Here is a 23,214-nt window from a genome sequence, read left to right on the forward strand (position 1 = left end):
CCTGCAAAATGAGTTAGAAAAGCTAACATGCTATCAGTTAGCATGTGTGAAGTAACAAATTATTTGACTCCAAGGTGTATTTCTGCCAAATTAGCTAAAAGACTATCGTGCTAATGTGAGCATGCTAATAGTCAGCATGTGCGAAGTAATAAAATATTCGACTCTTGGGTTTTTACCTGCAAAATGAGTTAGAAAAGCTAACATGATAACAGTTAGCATGTGTGAAGTAACAAATTATTCGACTCCAAGGTGTATTACCTGCAAAATGAGTTAGAAAAGCTAACATGCTAACAGTTAGCATGTGTGAAGTAACAAATTATTTGACTCCAAGGTGTATTTCTACCAAATTAGCTAAAAGACTATCGTGCTAATGTGAGCATACTAATAGTCAGCATGTGCGAAGTAATAAAATATTCGACTCTTGGGTTTTTACCTGCAAAATGAGTTAGAAAAGCTAACATGCTAACAGTTAGCATGTGTGAAGTAACAAATTATTCGACTCCAAGGTGTTTTACCCGCAAAATGAGTTAGAAAAGCTAACATGCTAACAGTTAGCATGTGTGAAGTAACAAATTATTTGACTCCAAGGTGTATTTCTGCCAAATTAGCTAAAAGACTATCGTGCTAATGTGAGCATACTAATAGTCAGCATGTGCGAAGTAACAAATTATTCGACTCCAAGGTGTATTACCTGCAAAATGAGTTAGAAAAGCTAACATGCTAACAGTTAGCATGTGTGAAGTAACAAATTATTTGACTCCAAGGTGTATTTCTGCCAAATTAGCTAAAAGACTATCGTGCTAATGTGAGCATACTAATAGTCAGCATGTGCGAAGTAATAAAATATTCGACTCTTGGGTTTTTACATGCAAAATGAGTTAGAAAAGCTAACATGCTAACAGTTAGCATGTGTGAAGTAACAAATTATTTGACTCCAAGGTGTTTTACCCGCAAAATGAGTTAGAAAAGCTAACATGCTAACAGTTAGCATGTGTGAAGTAACAAATTATTTGACTCCAAGGTGTATTTCTGCCAAATTAGCTAAAAGACTATCGTGCTAATGTGAGCATACTAATAGTCAGCATGTGCGAAGTAACAAAATATTCGACTCTTGGGTTTTTACCTGCAAAATAAGTTAGAAAAGCTAACATGCTAACAGTTAGCATGTGTGAAGTAACAAATTATTTGACTCCAAGGTGTATTTCTGCCAAATTAGCTAAAAGACTATCGTGCTAATGTGAGCATACTAATAGTCAGCATGTGCGAAGTAATAAAATATTCGACTCTTGGGTTTTTACTTGCAAAATGAGTTAGAAAAGCTAACATGCTAACAGTTAGCATGTGTGAAGTAACAAATTATTTGACTCCAAGGTGTATTTCTGCCAAATTAGCTAAAAGACTATCGGGCTAACGTGAGCATGCTAACAGTCAGCATGTGCGAAGTAATAAAATATTCAACTCTTGGGTTTTTACCTGCAAAATGAGTTAGAAAAGCTAACATGCTAACAGTTAGCATGTGTGAAGTAACAAATTATTCGACTCCAAAGTGTATTACCTGCAAAATTAGTTAGAAAAGCTAACATGCTAACAGTTAGCATGTGTGAAGTAACAAATTATTTGACTCCAAGGTGTATTTCTGCCAAATTAGCTAAAAGACTATCGTGCTAATGTGAGCATACTAATAGTCAGCATGTGCGAAGTAATAAAATATTCGACTCTTGGGTTTTTACATGCAAAATGAGTTAGAAAAGCTAACATGCTAACAGTTAGCATGTATGAAGTAACAAATTATTCGACTCCAAGGTGTTTTACCCGCAAAATGAGTTAGAAAAGCTAACATGCTAACAGTTAGCATGTGTGAAGTAACAAATTATTTGACTCCAAGGTGTATTTCTGCCAAATTAGCTAAAAGACTATCGTGCTAATGTGAGCATACTAATAGTCAGCATGTGCGAAGTAATAAAATATTCGACTCTTGGGTTTTTACCTGCAAAATGAGTTAGAAAAGCTAACATGCTAACAGTTAGCATGTGTGAAGTAACAAATTATTTGACTCCAAGGTGTATTACCTGCAAAATGAGTTAGAAAAGCTAACATGCTAACAGTTAGCATGTGTGAAGTAACAAATTATTTGACTCCAAGGTGTATTTCTGCCAAATTAGCTAAAAGACTATCGTGCTAATGTGAGCATACTAATAGTCAGCATGTGCGAAGTAATAAAATATTCGACTCTTGGGTTTTTACCTGCAAAATGAGTTAGAAAAGCTAACATGCTAACAGTTAGCATGTGTGAAGTAACAAATTATTCGACTCCAAGGTGTTTTACCCGCAAAATGAGTTAGAAAAGCTAACATGCTAACAGTTAGCATGTGTGAAGTAACAAATTATTTGACTCCAAGGTGTATTTCTGCCAAATTAGCTAAAAGACTATCGTGCTAATGTGAGCATACTAATAGTCAGCATGTGCGAAGTAATAAAATATTCGACTCTTGGGTTTTTACATGCAAAATGAGTTAGAAAAGCTAACATGCTAACAGTTAGCATGTGTGAAGTAACAAATTATTCGACTCCAAGGTGTTTTACCCGCAAAATGAGTTAGAAAAGCTAACATGCTAACAGTTAGGATGTGTGAAGTAACAAATTATTTGACTCCAAGGTGTATTTCTGCCAAATTAGCTAAAAGACTATCGTGCTAATGTGAGCATACTAATAGTCAGCATGTGCGAAGTAATAAAATATTCGACTCTTGGGTTTTTACATGCAAAATGAGTTAGAAAAGCTAACATGCTAACAGTTAGCATGTGTGAAGTAACAAATTATTCGACTCCAAGGTGTTTTACCCGCAAAATGAGTTAGAAAAGCTAACATGCTAACAGTTAGCATGTGTGAAGTAACAAATTATTTGACTCCAAGGTGTATTTCTGCCAAATTAGCTAAAAGACTATCGTGCTAATGTGAGCATACTAATAGTCAGCATGTGCGAAGTAATAAAATATTCGACTCTTGGGTTTTTACCTGCAAAATGAGTTAGAAAAGCTAACATGCTAACAGTTAGCATGTGTGAAGTAACAAATTATTCGACTCCAAGGTGTATTACCTGCAAAATGAGTTAGAAAAGCTAACATGCTAACAGTTAGCATGTGTGAAGTAACAAATTATTTGACTCCAAGGTGTATTTCTGCCAAATTAGCTAAAAGACTATCGTGCTAATGTGAGCATACTAATAGTCAGCATGTGCGAAGTAATAAAATATTCGACTCTTGGGTTTTTACCTGCAAAATGAGTTAGAAAAGCTAACATGCTAACAGTTAGTATGTGTGAAGTAACAAATTATTTGACTCCAGGGTGTATTTCTGCCAAATTAGCTAAAAGACTATCGTGCTAATGTGAGCATACTAATAGTCAGCATGTGCGAAGTAATAAAATATTCGACTCTTGGGTTTTTACCTGCAAAATGAGTTAGAAAAGCTAACATGCTAACAGTTAGCATGTGTGAAGTAACAAATTATTCGACTCCAAGGTGTATTACCTGCAAAATGAGTTAGAAAAGCTAACATGCTAACAGTTAGCATGTGTGAAGTAACAAATTATTTGACTCCAAGGTGTATTTCTGCCAAATTAGCTAAAAGACTATCGTGCTAATGTGAGCATGCTAATAATCAGCATGTGCGAAGTAATAAAATATTCAACTCTTGGGTTTTTACCTGCAAAATGAGTTAGAAAAGCTAACATGCTAACAGTTAGCATGTGTGAAGTAACAAATTATTCGACTCCAAGGTGTATTACCTGCAAAATGAGTTAGAAAAGCTAACATGCTAACAGTTAGCATGTGTGAAGTAACAAATTATTTGACTCCAAGGTGTATTTCTGCCAAATTAGCTAAAAGACTATCGTGCTAATGTGAGCATACTAATAGTCAGCATGTGCGAAGTAATAAAATATTCGACTCTTGGGTTTTTACCTGCAAAATGAGTTAGAAAAGCTAACATGCTAACAGTTAGCATGTGTGAAGTAACAAATTATTCGCCTCCAAGGTGTATTACCTGCAAAATGAGTTAGAAAAGCTAACATGCTAACAGTTAGCATGTGTGAAGTAACAAATTATTCGACTCCAAGGTGTATTACCTGCAAAATGAGTTAGAAAAGCTAACATGCTAACAGTTAGCATGTGTGAAGTAACAAATTATTTGACTCCAAGGTGTATTTCTGCCAAATTAGCTAAAAGACTATCGGGCTAACGTGAGCATGCTAACAGTCAGCATGTGCGAAGTAACAAAATATTCGACTCTAAGGTGTATCCATCCATCCATCCATTTTCTACCGCTTAATCACTTTTGGGGTTGCGGGGGGGGGGCATTGGCGCCTATCTCAGCTACAATCGGGCGGAAGGTGGGGTACACCCTGGACAAGTCGCCACCTCATCGCAGGGAACACAGATAGACAAACAACATTCACACTCATCCAATCAACTTATCCCCAGGTGCATGTCTTTGGAGGTGGGAGGAAGCCGGAGTACCCGGAGGGAACCCACGCATTCACGGGGAGAACATGCAAACTCCACACAGAAAGATCCCGAGCCTGGATTTGAACCCAGGACTGCAGGGACTTCGTATTGTGAGGCAGACGCACTAACCCCTCTCCCACCGTTAAGCTCAGATTCAGATCCAGATCCAGATTAATTTAGAATCGGGATGTAATAGAATCGCGATTTGGATTTGAATTGCGGAAAAATTCATAAATATGAAAAAAAAAAAATAATAATAATAATAATGAATAAATAAATAAATAAATAATACATAATAAATACATAAATAATAAATAAATAATAAATAAGTAGATAAATAAATACAAATTAATACTACTAATAATAATAATTCAAGAATAGATTTAGAATCGGGATGAAATAGAATCGCGATTAAGATTTGAATCGTGAAAAAATGAATAAATATGAAAATGTATATATTTAAAAAAAATAAATAATAATGAATAAATACATAAATCTTTTTCCAAGATGGCGCTGCTGTAGTGGCTGCTATAGGCAGTGGCTCTGTGCTCTTGTGTCATCCTTTTGTGTTTCCCTCTTGTTTTCATGTGTTATTATATTTCTTTGGCTTTTGGTCCGGGACCCTTTGGGACTGTGTGACAAGGGGTGGCACTTTCGTGACCTCTGTGGTGCTTTTTTTGTGGACTTCTGGATCTGCCTCCCGGGAGCCTTTTGGCCATGGAGACCAGCTGCAGGGTCTCTGCTACACCAGAGTCTGTTTGGAGGGACTGGAGGAGATACAGATGAGGGGACAGGACTGCGGAGCTAGCACTGAGCTACTGGGACGGAGAGGCTTCGTGGTGTCTCGGCTGGGTGAGCAGGTGTCGGACACCTCAGTCACCTTGGACGTATCCTCGCTCATCCATGCGGACTGGACACTGGCCGAGAGTGGAGTCGGCTGTCTTGGTTGCCTTGTTGGGTCTGATCCTGTCTCTGGCCATGCTCCCTCCACCCCAGCGGACGATGGCGTGGAACACCGCAGAGGCCACCACAGTGTATATGTTTATTTTACTTTTTATTCATAGCTGTATGTAGAAGTGTCTGCTTGTATCTGCTGCTTTAATGTCTTTAATGTCCTCTGTGTTCTTTGATGTTTGATGTTTCCCTCTTACACACATGGAAGAGGGATGTGTACTATGGTTATGAGTTGTTGTTTTTTTTCCTTGACCCCAGTCTGCACCCCCACTCCAGGGCCCAGGCTAAGACCGATTTTTTAAATTTTATTTTAATCTTCTATTCACTCTCCCCCCCCCCCCTTGTTTACCTGTATGTCATCTTTTTTGTAAGGGGCGCTGGAAGCCGGCAGACCCGTCAGCGATCCTGTTCTGTCTCCCTGTAATGTTTGTCTGATCTTGAATGGGATTGTGCTGAAAATTGTAATTTTCCTGAAGGAACTCTCCTGACGGAATAAATAAAGTACTATCTAATCTAATCTAATCTAAATAAATAATACATAATAAATAAATAAATAATAAGTAATTAAATAAATAAATACAAATTAATACTACTAATAGTAATAATTCAGGAATCTATTTAGAATCGGGATGAAATAGAATCGCGATTCAGATTTGAATCGCGAAAAAATGAATAAATATGAAAATGTATATATATAAAAAAAATAAAATAATAATAATAATAATAAATACATAACTAAAACATAATAGATACATAAATAATAAATAAATACATAAATAATAACAATTCATAATAATAATAATTTAGGAATTGATTTAGAATCAGAATGAAATAGAATCGCGATTCGGATTTGAATTATGAGAAAATTAATAAGTATGAAAATATATGTATAAAAAAAAAAGAATAATGATGATGAATAAATAATACGGTAAATAAATAAATAATAAATACATAAATGATCAATTAAATAAATAAATAAATGATTAAAAAAAATAATAATTCAAGAATCGATTTAGAATCGGGATGCAAAATAATCGCGGTTCGGATGTGAATTGATTTTTTGTTTGTGCACCCCTCGCAACCTCTTGTGCTATTGTTTGCTTAGCCGTTGCGTAGCTGCTATCTGCCTTTAACCCAGCATGTTTACCTTCTGTAAATGACATGACTAAACTGGAAGTGAGATGCTAACTGCTTGTGGAAGAAAAGGCTGGTATCGGCGATATCACCTGATACTTGTGTTCTTGCCGATATGGGACTGATATCAGCGTACAAGTCCCGCTCACCTGAGTTTCTTCTCGCTTCCTGAGGTCAGGTGACTGTTGACGAATCCGAAGGCGGTTCCGTTGAACATGAAGGACACGCCCACCGCTCCCTTGTTCCCTGCGCCAAACAGGAAGTAGTTGGGAGTCCACAGGTACGGTATCGACAGCGCGGCGGCGTACCCAAAGTGTTGGCGATCCCCGTCTTCACGCTGTCGGAGCACACGTGCGAGATCCGGTTCTCGTGCTCGGGCTTGGCCAGCACCAGGATGCGGATGTTCCACAGCGTGTGGACGGCCACCTGCCGGGGTCGGAAAGCTTCAGGCGGGGCGAGCGGAGGAGGCCACGCCCCCTTTCCTCACCTGTTTGAAGTGGATGTCGGTGACGCTCCTCAGCACGCTCTTCACCGCGTCCGCCCACTCCTTCTCGCCCAGAGGGTCCTCCTGGGTGCCCACCACGTAGATATCGTGCGGGATCAGGTCGGCCGTATCGTCCTGGGTCCTGCCTTGACCTTTGCACTGGAACCAGGAGCTGGTGCCATGGGGCGGGCCGGCGTTCCCTGACGGTTCACGGGAAAGTCCTGCGTGATTCGCCAACGTGGACCGGGGGTGAGAGGGTTCTGTGGTCTTACCCATGTTCCAGGTGCCCACGAAGACCGTGATCATGTCTGGTTCAGGTTTGCCGGAGTGTTTGTTCTTCATCTGCTGGAGGAGCTGGCAGAAGCCTTCTCTTTTCTGCCGGGAAATGTCTTTTTCACTCATCGGGGTTCGAATTAAATACATCAATTTGCTATTAAATACGTAGAATGAGCTAAAAAGCTATAATGCTAACGTGGCTAGCATGTGTGAAGTAACAAAATATTCGACTCTGAAGTCTATTCCTACCAAATTAGCTAAAAAAAATGTGTGCTAACAGTTAGCATGTTTAAAGTATAAAAATATTCGACACTTAGATTTATTTCTGCCAAATTAGCTAAAAAAAATCATGCAATTGTGAGCATGCTAACAGTTTGCATGTGTGAAGTAATAAAATATTCGACTCTGAGGTGTATTCCTGCCAAAGTAGCTACAAAAAATTCATGCTAACATGTGCATGCTAACAGTTAGGATGTGTAATGTATAAAATATTCCGCTATGATGTGTATTCCTCCCAAATTAGCTAAAAAGCTCTAATGCTAACGTGAGCATGCTAACAGTTAGCATGTATGAAGTAACAAAATATTCGACTCTGAGGTGTATTCCTGCCAAATTAGCTAAAAAAAAATCATGCTAACATGAGCATCCTAACAGTTAGCATATTTAAAGTACAAAAATATTCGACACTTAGATGTATTTCTGCCAAATTGGCTAAAAAGTTATCCTAATGTGAGAATGCTAACAGTTAGCATGTGTGAAGTAACAAAATATTGTACTCTGAGGTGTATTCCTGCCGAATTAGCTAAAAAAAATCATGCTAACATGAGCATGCTAACAGTTAGTATGATTTAATTATAAGAATATTCGACACTTAGATGTATTTCTGCCAAATTGGCTAAAATGTTATGCTACCGTGAGAATGCTAACAGTTAGCATGTGTGAAGTAACAAAATATTTGACTCTGAGGTCCATTCCTGCCAAATTAGCTAAAAAAAAATTCATGCTAACATGAGCATGCTAACAGCATGATTAAAGTATAAAAATATTCGACACTTAGATGTATTTCTGCCAAATTAACTAAAAAAAATTCATGCTAACGTGAGCATCCTAACAGTTAGCAAGTGTGAAGTAATAAAATATTCGACTCTAAAGTGTATTTTTTCCAAATTAGCTAAAAAACTGTTATGCTAACATGAGCATGCTAACAGTTAGCATGATTCAAGTATAAGAATATTCGACACTTAGATGTATTTCTGCCAAATTGGCTAAAAAGTTATGCTACCGTGAGAATGCTAACAGTTAGCAAGTGTGAAGTAACAAAATATTTTACTCTGAGGTCCATTCCTGCCAAATTAGCTAAAAAAAAATTCATGCTAACATGAGCATGCTAACAGCATGATTAAAGTATAAAAATATTCGACACTTAGATGTATTTCTGCCAAATTAACTAAAAAAAATCCATGCTAACGTGAGCATCCTAACAGTTAGCATGTGTGAAGTAATAAAATATTTGACTCTAAAGTGTATTTTTTCCAAATTAGCTAAAAAACTGTTATGCTAACATGAGCATGCTAACAGTTAGCATGTGCGAAGTAAAAAAATATTCGACTCTGAGGGGCATGCCTGCCAAATTAGCTAAAAAAAATAGATGTTAACATGAGCCTGCTAACAGTTAGCATGTTCAAAGTATAAAAATATTCGACATTTAGATGTATTTCTGACAAATTAGCTCAAAAAAATTCCCTGCTAACATGAGCATGCTAACAGTTTGCATGTGTGAAGTAACAAAATATTCGACTCTGAGGTGTATTCTTGCCAAATTAGCTAAAAAAAAAATATTCATGCTAACAGTTAGCATGATTAAAGTATAAAAATATTCGACACTTATATGTATTTCTGCCGAATTAGCTAAAAAAATTCATGCTAACGTGAGCATCCTAACAGTTAGCATGTGTGAAGTAATAAAATATTCGACTCTAAACTGTATTTTTGCCAAATTAGCTAAAAAACTGTGATGCTAACGTGAGCATGCTAACAGTTAGCATGTGTGAGGTAACAAAATATTCGACTCTGAGGTGTATTCCTGCCGAATTAGCTAAAAAAATTTCAGGCTAGCAGTTAGCATATTTAAAGTACAAAAACATTCGACACTTAGATGTATTTCTGCCAAATTGGCTAAAAAGTTATGCTAACTTGAGAATGCTAACAGTTAGCATGTATGAAGTAACAAAATATTTGACTCTAAGGTGAATTCCTGCCAAAGTAGCTAAAAAAAATCATGCTAACAGTTAGCATGTGTGAAGTAACAAAATATTCTACTCTGAGGTGTATTCCTGCCGAATTAGCTAAAAAAAATTCATGCTAACATGAGCATGCTAACAGTTAGCATGATTCAAGTATAAGAATATTCGACACGTAGATGTATTTCTGCCAAATTGGCTAAAAAGTTATGCTACCGTGAGAATGCTAACAGTTAGCATGTGTGAAGTAACAAAATATTTGACTCTGAGGTCCATTCCTGCCAAATTAGCTAAAAAAAAATTCATGCTAACATGAGCATGCTAACAGCATGATTAAAGTATAAAAATATTCGACACTTAGATGTATTTCTGCCAAATTAACTAAAAAAAATTCATGCTAACGTGAGCATCCTAACAGTTAGCATGTGTGAAGTAATAAAATATTCGACTCTAAAGTGTATTTTTTCCAAATTAGCTAAAAAACTGTTATGCTAATATGAGCATGGTAACAGTTAGCATGTGCGAAGTAAAAAAATATTCGACGCTGAGGGGCATGCCTGCTAAATTAGCTAAAAAAAAAATACATGTTAACATGAGCCTGCTAACAGTTAGCATGTTCAAAGTATAAAAATATTCGACATTTAGATGTATTTCTGCAAAATTAGCTAAAAAAAATTCCCTGCTAACATGAGCATGCTAACAGTTTGCATGTGTGATGTAACAAAATATTCGACTCTGAGGTGTATTCTTGCCAAATTAGCTAAAAAAAAATATTCATGCTAACAGTTAGCATGATTAAAGTATAAAAATATTCGACACTTATATGTATTTCTGCCAAATTAGCTAAAAAAATTCATGCTAACGTGAGCATCCTAACAGTTAGCATGTGTGAAGTAATAAAATATTTGACTCTAAACTGCATTTTTGCCAAATTAGCTAAAAAACTGTGATGCTAACGTGAGCATGCTAACAGTTAGCATGTGTGAGGTAAAAAAATATTCGACTCTGAGGTGTATTCCTGCCGAATTAGCTAAAAAAAATTCAGGCTAGCAGTTAGCATATTTAAAGTACAAAAACATTCGACACTTTGATGTATTTCTGCCAAATTGGCTAAAAAGTTATGCTAACTTGAGAATGCTAACAGTTAGCATGTATGAAGTAACAAAATATTCGACTCTGAGGTGTATTCCTGCCAAAGTAGCTAAAAAAAAAAATCATGCTAACAGTTAGCATGTGCGACGTATAAAAATAGTCCGCTATGATGTGTATTCCTTCCAAATTAGCTAAAATTTTATCATGCTAACGTGAGCATGCTAAGAGTTAGCATGTGTGAGGTATCAAATTAAGGGCTGCAGTCCACAGTTTTGGAGGGTGTTGATCCTCATCCCATTAACATTAAATGGATGACACATTTAATAACATGGATTTGTTGGAGTCCAATTAGAATGATTGTGGCCCCCCAAAGTAAGCCCAGTCAAGTAGGGGCCCCACCTTAGCGTTGTCAAAGACAAACTCCCTGCGCAGGATCTTCTCCTTCTCAGTTTCCACCACGATGACCAGCTTGGCGTGCATCTTCTGGGACTTCACCAGCTGTCGGACTGTGGAGAGGACCACACCTTTGTTACTGCTAGTGGAAAAAAAACTGCTCGCAAGAGGCGGCTAACAAAAAAAATGGCACTGGTGCCGACGTGATGTATTGGTTCGAATGTCAACAACACCCGAACAAAAGGAGTCCTTACTTTTATCGTGTGCAAAGTATTTGTCGTCAGGTCCGTCCTTTAACTTGGTGATGTGCAGCTTACCGCCCTCGACGTCCACCTTCATGAACATCTTGGTGGAAATTCCAAGAGATTCTTGTTTGACCTTACATGTGAAAGAGGATGAAAATAAGTTATGGGCGATAATCTCTATCACGGCCCGTTATTTTTTGGGGATTTAAAACCCACAAAATTAGCTAAAATGCTAGCCAAAAAACGATGTTAGCATGCTAAAACCTGAACAGATCGGGCAAAATAGCTTTGACCTCCAACCTCCGACGACAAAGCTACGAACAATGAGTGACCGGGATTTCTGCTTTGCCGCTCTCAGTCTGTGGAAAGTTTTCCCTGACCACTTGAGGGCACCACAGACTGTAAATGTGTTTTAAAAAGGCTTAAAACCCCTTTTTTTTTCTTTAAAAAAAAGCCTTGTTTTATATATATGCGTGCTAGTTCTAGTTTTGATTTTTTGTTTCTAATCTTTTTATTTTTTAATACACTGTAGCACTTTGAGTTTGTTTGCTCAATGTAAAAAATTTTTACAAGTAAAATCCATTATTATTATTATTTTTATTATTATCATTATTATTATTATTATTAAATAAGGCGGTCCAATCGTGTTCCTACGTCATGTCATGTGGATATATGTTTTTAGATTGGAGTCAAATTGCTAAAATGCTAACATGCTAGTTGTTAGCATGTTGGCACCTACTAATATCGTGAATGTACTTTTTAACACAACTATAATGAGACAAAAACACAGGATGACAGTGTAACAAAATCAACAAGAAAATTAATTTTGTTTGATTAAAGCTAAAATGCTACCATAAATTTTAGCATGTTAATATTAGCTTGTTACAATGGGAACAAGTAGCACACTTGCAAGTCTCAAAATCCATGAAATTTAGGTTTAAATGGTCAAAACTAGCTCAAATACTAGCATGAAACCTTAGCATGACAATGTTAAAATTATACAAATAAGTATAGCATACTTACAAGATGGTGCAAAAATCCATGATATTTAGGTTCAAATTAATATAATTAGCTAAAATAAATACAATTGCCTAAAATACTAGCATAACATGCTAGCATGCTAAGTTAGTTAATTTTCAAGATAATACCAAGTTTCAAAATTGATGACTTTTAGGTTCAAATGAATTCAAGTAGATAAAATGCTAGGCTATGACGTTAGCATACTAATGTTAACATATAAATACTGCATAATTTAAAATACTTTTAAGACGGTGTCAAGTATAAAAATCTGTGGTGTTTAGGTTTAAATGAAAAAAAAATGCTAAAATGCTGGGACAAAATTTTAACATGCTACTTTTATCACGCAAACATTAAATATTATAACATACTTTTAAGATGGTGTCATGTATCAAAATCTGGGATTTTTAGGTTTAAATGAAAAAAACGTGCTAAAATGTTAGGCTAAAATTTTAGCATGCTAATTTTATCACGCAAACATGGAATAATATGACATACTTTTAAGATGGCGTCAGATGGTGTTAGGTTTGAATGTCATAAAATGATCTAAAATGCTGGGCTAAAATGTTAGCCTGCGAACAATTGAATAGTGTCGAGTATCAAAATCCGTTATTTTTAGGTTCAAATGAACATAATTAGCTAAAACACTAGCAAAAAATGTTAGCATGCTAACACTAGCATGACAGCATCTGAAAAGTAAGTATACTTCTAAGATGCTGTCAAGAATCAAAATCTCTAATTTTTATCGTTTAAATGAATGATATTAGCTAAAAGGCTAGGCTAAAACATTAGCATGCTAATGCTACCATGTAAACATTGAATAATACAAAATACTTTTAAGACGGTGTCAGGTATCAAAATCATCGATTTTTAGGTATAAATGAATAAAATGATCTAAAATGCTGGAATAAGATGTTAGCATGTTTGTAAGATGGTGTCGAGTGTCTAAGTGCATTATTTTTAAGTTCAAATGAAGATCATTAGCTCAAACACTAGCATAAATGTGAGCATGCTAACGTAAGCATGACAACATCTGAAAAGTATACTTTTAAGATGGCGCCGAGTATCAAAATCGATGTTTTTTTAAATATGAATGAACAAAATTTTCTACAATGCTAACTTAAAATGTTAGCATGCTAAAATTAGATACTAAGTCATGGTTTTTAAGTTTAAACAAATAATAAGCTCGCATAAAACTTTAGCATAGTAGAATTAGCATGTTATCATGAGAACAATTCCAGTGTGAAAAAACCTACTTTGTTTGCCGCCACGGAGGCGAGGTTTAGCGTCGCACTGGGAAGGCACTTTAGCACGCTAGTTAAGCACGCTAGGTAGCACGCTAGTTAGCTTGTTGATTAGCATAAAAGCTAGCCACTAGTTAGCACGCTAGCTTAACACACTAGCTAGCCACTATTTAGCATGCTAGCTAGCCGTCAGTTAGCATGCTAGCTAGCTGCTAGTTAGCACACTGGCTAACCACTAGTTAGCATGCTAGCTAACGTTTGTTAGCACACTAGCTAGCTAGCTGCTAGTAAATATGCTAGCTAGCTTGCTAACTATCTTGCTAGTTACAATGCTAGCTGGCTCACTAGCTAGCCACTAGTTAGCTTGCTAGCTTGCCTCTAGTTAGCACGCTAGCTAGCCGCTTGTTAACACGCTAGCTAGCCATTAGTTAACACACCAGCTAGTCGCCAGTTGACACGCTAGTTGGCCGCTAACTATCTTGCTAGTTAGCATGCTAGCTGGCTCACCTGCTAGCCACTAGTTAGCACGCTAGCTAGCCGCTTGTTAGCATTCAAGCTAGCTTGCCGCTAGTTAGCATGCTAGCTAGCCGCTTGTTAACACGCTAGCTAGCCATTAGTTAGCACGCTAGCTAGCTGCTAATCAGCACACTAGCTAGATAGCTCACAAGTTAGCACGCTAAGTAGCCGCTTGTTACCATGCTAGCTAGCCACTGGTTAGCAAGATAGCTAGCGTTTGTTAGCACACTAGCTAGCTAGCCGCTAGTAAACATGCTAACTAGCTTGCTAACTATCTTGCTAGTTAGCATGCTAGCTGGCTCACTAGCTAGCCATTAGTTAGCACGCTAGCTAGCCGCTTATTAGCATGCTAGCTAGCTTACTAGCTTTCCGGTAGTTAGCACGCTAGCTAGCCGCTTGTTAACACGCTAGCTAGCCATTAGTTAACACACCAGCTAGCTGCCAGTTCACACGCTAGATGGCTGTTAACTATCTTGCTAGTTAGCACGCTAGCTGGCTCACTAGCTAGCCACTAGTTAGCATGCTAGCTTGCCACTAGCTATCTGCTAATTAACACACTAGCTAGCTTGCTAGCTAGCATGCTAGATAGCTCACAAGTTAGCACGCTAAGTAGCCGCTTGTTACCATGTTAGCTAGCCGCTAGTTAGCCTGCTAGCTAGCGTTTGTTAGCACACTAGCTAGCTAGCCGCTGGTAAACATGCTAGCTAGCTTGCTAACTATCTTGCTAGTTAGAATGCTAGCTGGATCACTAGCTAGCCACTAGTGAGCACGCTAGCTAGCCGCTTGTTAGCATGCTAGCTAGCTTGCTAGCTTGTCGCTAGTTAACACGCTAGCTAGCCGCTTGTTAACACTCTAACTAGCCATTAGTTGACACGCTAGCTGGCCGTTAACTATCTTGCTAGTTAGCATGCTGGCCGGCTCACTAGCTAGACATTAGTTAGCACGCTATCTAGCCGCTTATTAGCACGCTAGCTAGCTTGCTAGCTCGCCGCTTGTTAGTACGCTAGCTAGCTGCTAGTTAGCACACTAGCTAGCCGTTTGTTAGCTCACAAGTTAGCACGCTAGGTAGCCGCTTGTTACCATGCTAGCTAGCCGCTAGTTAGCATAATAGCTAGCTCACTAGTTAGCACGCTAGGTAGCCGCTATTTAGCATGCTAGCTAGCTCACTATTTAGCACGCTAGGTAGCTGCTTGTTAGCACACTAGCTAGCTCGCTAGTTAGCGGCTAACTAGCGTGCTAACTAGCGTGCTAGTAAGCACCAGGACCTACCTCAAAGACAACAGGAGGAATGAGGGACTTTCTCTGGCCTCTCTCGTAGCCCACGGAGTCAAAGGCAGCGTTTTTGGCCTGAAAGCACAGAAGTAGACCATGGAATTTGACCCTGGTGAGATCCCACCCAGACTGGGAAGGACTTACCTTCTCCTCCAGAGAGTAGAGGACTTTGTTGAGATGTTCCAGCCTGACGGACACAGACTGGCCGCTATCTGCCTCAATCTGGAAAGTAAAAAAAGGCAAACTTTTCCTTCTGGAAGAAAACAAGAAGCGTCAGATCCCGAGTGCCCCAGTACTTGTCTCGGAGGCGGTCCGGTCCCTGGCCAGGGTTGCTGGTCCAACGCTCTCTGGCACACCTCCAGGGCTGGAAGGACGCGGGAAATTTCACTAAACTCGGCAAAAAAAAGGAGGAAGACGTCTCACTAACACCCCAGCGACACGAGCTAAAGTGGTTAGCGTACCCGTTCAGATTCTTGCAGATGGCCGTGGTCAGCTTCTTGAGTCCGGGTAGACTGTGGTTCCCGTTCTGGACTTGTTCAGCGTCCAGACAAACCGAGGTCCTGAAGTAGTCCAGAATCAGCGCCTGTTGCTCCTCTGCTATCCTGGAAATTTGAAAGGTATCACATGTAACCCCGTCAGTAAAAATATCAAAAATGTAACGTTAGCATGCTAATATGGGAAACATTAGCATACTTGCAAGATGGCACCAAACAACAAAAGTCCATGATTCAAAGGTTTATAGCAAAAAAATGTGGTAAAATGCTAGCATAAAACATTAGCATGTTAATGCTAACATCCATGATTCATAGGTTTAAAGCAACAAACTGTGGTAAAATGCTAGCATAAAACATTAGCATGTTAATGTTAACATCCATGATCCATAGGTTTATAGCAACAAAATGTGGTGAAATGCTAGCATAAAACATTAGCATGTTAATGCTAACATTCATGATTCATAGATTTATAGCAACAAAATGTGGTAAAATGCTAGTATAAAACATTAGCATGTTAACATCTATGATTCATAAGTTTATAGCAACAAAATGTGCTAAAATGCTAGTATAAAACATTAGCATGTTGATATTAACATCCATGATTCATAGGTTTACAGCAACAAAATGTGGTAAAATGCTAGCATAAAACATTAGAATGTTAATGTTAAGATCCATGATTCATAGGTTTAAAGCAACAAAATGTGGTAAAATGCTATCATAAAACATTAGCATGTTAATGTTAACATCCATGATTCATAGGTTCATAGCAACAAAATGTGCTAAAATGCTAGTATAAAACATTAGCATTTTAATGTTAATATCCATGATTCATAGTTTTAAAGCAACAAAATGTGGTAAAATGCTAGCATATAACATTAGCATGTTAATGTTAATATCCATGATTCATGTTTGAAGCAACAAAATGTGGTCAAATGCTACCATTAAACTTTAGCATGTTAATGTTAACATCCATGATTCATAGGTTTAAATCAACAAAATGTGGTAAATGCTAGCATAAAACTTTAGCATGTTAATGTTAACATCCATGATTCATAGGTTTATATTAACATGCGCTAAAATGCTAGTATAAAACATTAGCATGTTAACATCTATTATTCACAAGTTTATATCAACAATATGTGCTTAAATGATATAATAAAACATTAGCATGTTGATGTTAACATCCATGATTCATAGATTAATAGCAACAAAATGTGCTAAAATGCTAGCATAAAACATTAGCATGTTAACGCTAACATCCATGATTCATAGGTTTATAGCAACAAAATTAAAATGCTTATGTTAGCATGTTAGCTCCTATCATGCTTCGACGCAATGCATTTAGACATAAGTCATATAGCTCAAATGCTAACATGCTAATAGCGAGCATGCTAACATTGTTGTTTGGTAAAAATATATATATTAAAATTATATATAATTTCCTAGCCATAACAAGCCTAGAACTGGTCTTAGCTGAGGTTGAACATACGTGGACATGTCCACGTGCTGCAGTCTCATCAAGAAGGTCTCGGACAGACCCTTGTGGCCCTGCTCACAGGACTTGGCGACCCCGTCTTTCACTTCCCCGGCCGGGAAGTTCCTGGGTGGAAGCTGGGGTGGCAGGTCCTTGTTTTCTGGAGGAGAAATCATGTTTACGAGGATTGTCTAGAAATGCCCGATGATGCTTGCAGGCCCTGGACCTGGTTCCTCCTCGAGCTCCTCCTCCCTCTGGACAGCATACTGCAGGTGCGTGATAAGGCCCATGTTAGGGTTTTGGTACGCCTCCACCAACTCCGGCAGCATGGAGAAGAACCTGATAGGAACTCCCTCTGATGACTGCGGGGAAGAACATGTTTTCTTTCTTGGACTTCTTAGTTGTGTTGGGTTCTGACCAGTTGTTCCGCCGGTGACACATAAGCTGGTTTTAAATGAATCCGAGACAGAGTAGCTTATTTTGATATTTTATTACCAAAGCTTTGGGAGACCAACTCTATGCACGACACATTCAAATCGCATCGCCCTACTTGATCTGCTAATACTACCAAAGCTTCGTCTTTTACCCCCCTCACTCGCCCCCCTCCTCCTAAGCCAGGGATATTTGAGATAAGAAGAGTGTTATGGCTCCTCTTTACATTCCAACCTTCAAGGTCTACGCATGGCCAAAACTTACCTGTTTTAAAATATGACTAGGATTTAAAAAGATATCTATCTTCGTCAGTTGTCAGAAACTGAAGGACCGTCTATTTTCTTCCACCTATCTGGGTCGGGTTAGAGACAGAAAAGTCTTCGGAGAAATGTTTGGACTTCCCTATCTCACAGTCGGGTTAGAAAGGACTTGTTTTTCTAAGTATCCACAAAGTCCTAATTAAACCAATTAAAGCCCCCTGGAGGGGTCAGGGAAGACTAGATCTGATCTAAGTCTTAGGATAGAGCGTTACGTTTGCACAGGGTTGGGGGATGCTGGGGACCTTGGTAAGAAACGAGTCTGTGTTGTGGTTTGGAAAAGCGCACATCCGGCAAGTCTTGTCAGTTCAGCCAATCACCTACGTATTTTAGTTCCTATGGGACTCAGTTTCGGGCAGCACGGTGGGGGAGGGGTTAGTGCGTCTGCCTCACAATACAAAAGTCCTGAGTAGTCCTGGGTTCAATGCCGGGCTCGGGATCTTTCTTTGAATGTCTTCCCCGTGACTACGTGGGTTCCCTCCGGGTACTCCGGCTTCCTCCCATCTCCAAGGACGTGCACCTGGGGAAAGGCCCCTCCCACCTCCAAAGACATGCACCTGGGGATAGGCCCCTCCCATCTCCAAAGACATGCACCTGGGGATAGGTTGATTGGTCCCTAGTGTGTGAATGTGAGTATGAATGTTGTCTGTCTATCTGTGTTGGCCCTGCGATGAGGTGGCAACTTGTCCAGAGTGTAAACAGCCCGATTGTAGCTCAGATAGGCACCAGCGCCCCCCGCCACCCCGAAGGGAATAAGCGGTAGAAAAATAAATAGATGGATGGATGGATGGGACTTAGTTTTGACCCTGCCTCAGAGCAGGAGCTAAAATGGTTATAGGATCTAAGTTCAGTCCCTAGTTCCCGTATGTCGGAACACGACGAAAAACGGCCAGAGGATTGAAAAGGTCCCTACAGACGGAAAACGACTAATTCATTTTTTTCTCTCTCTGGTTCTCAACAAAAGCGGATGCTTTCCCTCCATCTCCCCTATCTCTCCTGGACCCTTTTTTGCACTGCTCTCCGAAATCTAAATAAACGGAATTGATCAACTGTTCTTTGGACGAGTCTCCCCTACGTCCCGACCAGTCCGGCTTGGTGGTGAACCCCGACTCACAAGTCTGCACATACCTTGGACGACCATTTTCCCAATGACTACATTATTTCCTGACTGTCTGTCTTGTAGTCTTCCTCCAGGTTTTGGTCTTCAGTTTCACCTGGTCTCATTAGTTTAGCTCCCGCCATTGTTCAACCCTGTCTGTAAACAATCTCCAGAGTCAATTTTGTCTGGTAAGATCAAGTCTGTCCTCGATGTAGTCTGTCCTCAATCTCTCGTCCAAAGAACATCGGGGGTATCTACCCGCCGTCCCGACCAGTCCGCCTTGGTGGTGAACCCCGACCCACAAGTCTGCACATACCTTGGACGACCATTTTCCCAATGACTACATTATTTCCTGACTCCCTGCTCGTCTTCCTCCAGGTGTTGGTCTCCAGTTTGACTTCTGTCTGGTAAGATCTAGTCTGTCCTCGATCTCTCATCCGAAGAACATTGGGGCAGTCTCCCTTACGTCCCGACCAATCCGCCTTGGTCGTGAACCCCACTCACAAGTCTGCACATATCTTGGACGACCATTTTCCCAATGACTACATTATTTCCTGACTCTCTGCTCGTCTTCCTCCAGGTTTTGGTCTTCAGTTTCACCTGGTCTCATTAGTTTAGCTCCCGCCCTTGTTCAACCCTGTCTGTAAACAGTCTCCAGTTTCACTTCTGTCTAGTCTGTCCTCGATCTCTCGTCCGAAGAACATCGGGGGAGTTTCCCCTACATTCCGACCCGTCCGCCTTGGTTGTAAACCCCGACTCACAAGTCTGCACATACCTTGGATGACCATTTTCCCAATGACTACATTATTTCCTGACTGTCTGCTCGTCTTCCTCCAGGTTTTGGTCTTCAGTTTCACCTGGTCTCATTAGTGTAGCTCCAACCATTGTTGTACCCTGTCTGTAAACAGTCTCCAGTTTCACATCTGTCTGGTAAGATCTAGTCTGTCCTCGATCTCTCGTCCGAAGAAAATTGGGGGAGCCTCCCCTACGTCCCGACCAATCCGCCTTGGTCGTGAACCCCACTCACAAGTCTGCACATATCTTGGACGACCATTTTCCCAATGACTACATTATTTCCTGACTCTCTGTTCGTCTTCCTCCAGGTTTTGGTCTTGAGTTTCACCTGGTCTCATTAGTTTAGCTCCCACTCTTGTTCAACCCTGTCTGTAAACAGTCTCCAGTTTCACTTCTGTCTAGTCTGTCCTCGATCTCTCGTCCGAAGAACATCGGGGGAGTTTCCCCTACATTCCGACCCGTCCGCCTTGGATGTGAACCCCGACTCACAAGTCTGCACATACCTTGGACGACCATTTTCCCAATGACTACATTATTTCCTGACTCTCTGCTCGTCTTCCTCCAGGTTTTGGTCTCCAGTTTCACTTCTGTCTGGTAAGATCTAGTCTGTCCTCAATCTCTCGTCCGAAGAACACTGGGGAGTCTCCCCTCCGTCACGACCAGTCCGCTTTGGTGGTGAACCCCGACTCACAAGTCTGCACATACCTTGGACGACCATTTTCCCAATGACTACATTATTTCCTGACTCCCTGCTCGTCTTCCTCCAGGTTTTGGTCTCCAGTTTGACTTCTGTCTGGTAAGATCTAGTCTGTCCTCGATCTCTCGTCCGAAGAACATTGGGGGAGTCTCCCTTACGTCCCGACCTATCCGCCTTGGTCGTGAACCCCACTCACAAGTCTGCACATACCTTGGATGACCATTTTCTCAATGACTACATTATTTCCTGACTCTCTGCTCGTCTTCCTCCAGGTTTTGGTCTTGAGTTTCACCTGGTCTCATTAGTTTAGCTCCCGCTCTTGTTCAACCCTGTCTGTAAACAGTCTCCAGTTTCACTTCTGTCTAGTCTGTCCTCGATCTCTCGTCCGAAGAACATCGGGGGAGTCTCCCCTACATTCCGACCCGTCCGCCTTGGGTGTGAACCCCGACTCACAAGTCTGCACATACCTTGGACGACCATTTTCCCAATGACTACATTATTTCCTGACTCTCTGCTCGTCTTCCTCCAGGTTTTGGTCTCCAGTTTGAATTCTGTCTCGTAAGATCTAGTCTGTCCTCGATCTCTCATCCGAAGAACATTGGGGCAGTCTCCCTTACGTCCCGACCAATCCGCCTTGGTCGTGAACCCCACTCACAAGTCTGCACATATCTTGGACGACCATTTTCCCAATGACTACATTATTTCCTGACTCTCTGCTCGTCTTCCTCCAGGTTTTGGTCTTGAGTTTCACCTGGTCTCATTAGTTTAGCTCCCGCTCTTGTTCAACCCTGTCTGTAAACAGTCTCCAGTTTCACTTCTGTCTAGTCTGTCCTCGATCTCTCGTCCGAAGAACATCGGGGGAGTCTCCCCTACATTCCGACCCGTCCGCCTTGGGTGTGAACCCCGACTCACAAGTCTGCACATACCTTGGACGACCATTTTCCCAATGACTACATTATTTCCTGACTCTCTGCTCGTCTTCCTCCAGGTTTTGGTCTCCAGTTTCACTTCTGTCTGGTAAGATCTAGTCTGTCCTCAATCTCTCGTCCGAAGAACACTGGGGAGTCTCCCCTCCGTCACGACCAGTCCGCTTTGGTGGTGAACCCCCGACTCACAAGTCTGCACATACCTTGGACGACCATTTTCCCAATGACTACATTATTTCCTGACTCTCTGCTCGTCTTCCTCCAGGTTTTGGTCTCCAGTTTCACTTCTGTCTGGTAAGATCTAGTCTGTCCTCAATCTCTCGTCCGAAGAACATCGGGGGAGTCTCCCCTACCTTCCGACCCGTCCGCCTTGGGTGTGAACCCCGACTCACAAGTCTGCACATACCCTGGACGACCACTTTCCCAATGACTACATTATTTCCTGACTCTCTGCTCGTCTTCCTCCAGGTTTTGGTCTCCAGTTTCACTTCTGTCTGGTAAGATCTAGTCTGTCCTCAATCTCTCGTCCGAAGAACATCGGGGGAGTCTCCCCTACCTTCCGACCCGTCCGCCTTGCGTGTGAACCCCGACTCACAAGTCTGCACATACCCTGGACGACCACTTTCCAAATGACTACATTATTTCCGGACTCTCTGCTCGTCTTCCTCCAGGTTTTGGTCTTCAGTTTGACTTCTGTCTAGTAAGATCTAGTCTGTCCCCGATCTCTCGTTCTTCGAACACCGGGGAGTCTCCCCTACGTCCCGACCAGTCCGCCTCGCTGGTGAACCCCCGACTCACAAATCTGCACATACCTTGGACAACCGCAACTCTCCAACCCACCTGGACTGACAGCTTCTTGTCCTTGTTGGGCAAGATCCTGTACGTGTACACACATTTCTGGAATCTGCGATTGACACGGCGACAACGCGCGTTATTCCCCCAGGTTTCGAGCCCTCGGCGTGGAGGTTTGTGGCGAGAACTTACAAAACGCACAAGGCAAACGCTCCTTGTATGGACTCGCTGTCACGAATGAGGAAGCTGCCGTCTCTGCCCGCCTTGGAGAGGAGTTTCTCCGTCTCTGACCGGGTGATATTTCCATGGCACCAGGCCTGACCGCTCTGCATCCTGGCCGGCAAGCGAGGACCTCAAGGTTCTTGCATCTGCTCTTAAACAAGCGTGGCGTTTAATGCTGTTTTTTTAGTTCATCTTTCACAAGTCCGGTCTTTTATTCTCACTTCCTCATTTGAGCAGAGAGGAGGCACACCCCCGCCGCCCGCTATGCCGGATATAAAAGTATATTTCACTAAAAGGAGAATTGAGCTTCATTCTCCTCATCATTGGCAGTTTTCTCTCATGCGAGGACTGTCGGAACTGCGGGCTCAAACGAGGAAGTGGCGAAGAAAAGAAACCAGCTCATTGAACCGACGTGACCGGACCACTCGGACCTACCTGAGACCACATTCCGGTGAACTGCGGCGCCCGTGCGATCCCCTTGGCGTGGAGCCAAATAATGTCCGGGCAGGAAGCGCACGTTCGCGACGGCCTCGCCGTTTACGTGCGACGGACAGGAAGCGGTGCAGAAATAGGAGGAAAATAGAAACCACAAGGC

The 23,214-nt window shown here is 40.8% G+C and overlaps 1 protein-coding gene across 2 annotated transcripts in view; it reads right to left on the minus strand.

Annotated features, from left to right (window-relative positions):
• Positions 1 to 23,207, minus strand: part of inpp5d (inositol polyphosphate-5-phosphatase D) — a 57,170-nt gene extending 33,963 nt beyond the window's left edge. Inside the window, exons 1-15 of one of the 2 annotated variants that reach the window (XM_061888549.1) lie at positions 23,055 to 23,207; positions 22,590 to 22,765; positions 22,446 to 22,509; positions 17,566 to 17,701; positions 17,355 to 17,499; positions 15,833 to 15,973; positions 15,668 to 15,758; positions 15,516 to 15,593; positions 15,369 to 15,446; positions 11,332 to 11,455; positions 11,084 to 11,190; positions 7,349 to 7,451; positions 7,080 to 7,276; positions 6,901 to 7,018; positions 6,742 to 6,838 (exon numbers count right to left, since the gene is read on the minus strand). In XM_061888549.1, coding sequence (XP_061744533.1) covers positions 6,742 to 6,838; positions 6,901 to 7,018; positions 7,080 to 7,276; positions 7,349 to 7,451; positions 11,084 to 11,190; positions 11,332 to 11,455; positions 15,369 to 15,446; positions 15,516 to 15,593; positions 15,668 to 15,758; positions 15,833 to 15,973; positions 17,355 to 17,499; positions 17,566 to 17,701; positions 22,446 to 22,509; positions 22,590 to 22,729 — 1,619 coding nt within the window. In that variant the 5' untranslated portion in view covers positions 22,730 to 22,765; positions 23,055 to 23,207. The remainder of the gene's footprint in view (positions 1 to 6,741; positions 6,839 to 6,900; positions 7,019 to 7,079; positions 7,277 to 7,348; positions 7,452 to 11,083; positions 11,191 to 11,331; positions 11,456 to 15,368; positions 15,447 to 15,515; positions 15,594 to 15,667; positions 15,759 to 15,832; positions 15,974 to 17,354; positions 17,500 to 17,565; positions 17,702 to 22,445; positions 22,510 to 22,589; positions 22,766 to 23,054) is intronic. The other variant, XM_061888550.1, reaches the window with a different exon arrangement.
• Positions 23,208 to 23,214: the final 7 nt, after the last annotated feature.

This window comes from Nerophis ophidion, linkage group LG26 (assembly GCF_033978795.1).
Source record: "Nerophis ophidion isolate RoL-2023_Sa linkage group LG26, RoL_Noph_v1.0, whole genome shotgun sequence".
Taxonomy (NCBI): domain Eukaryota; kingdom Metazoa; phylum Chordata; class Actinopteri; order Syngnathiformes; family Syngnathidae; genus Nerophis; species Nerophis ophidion.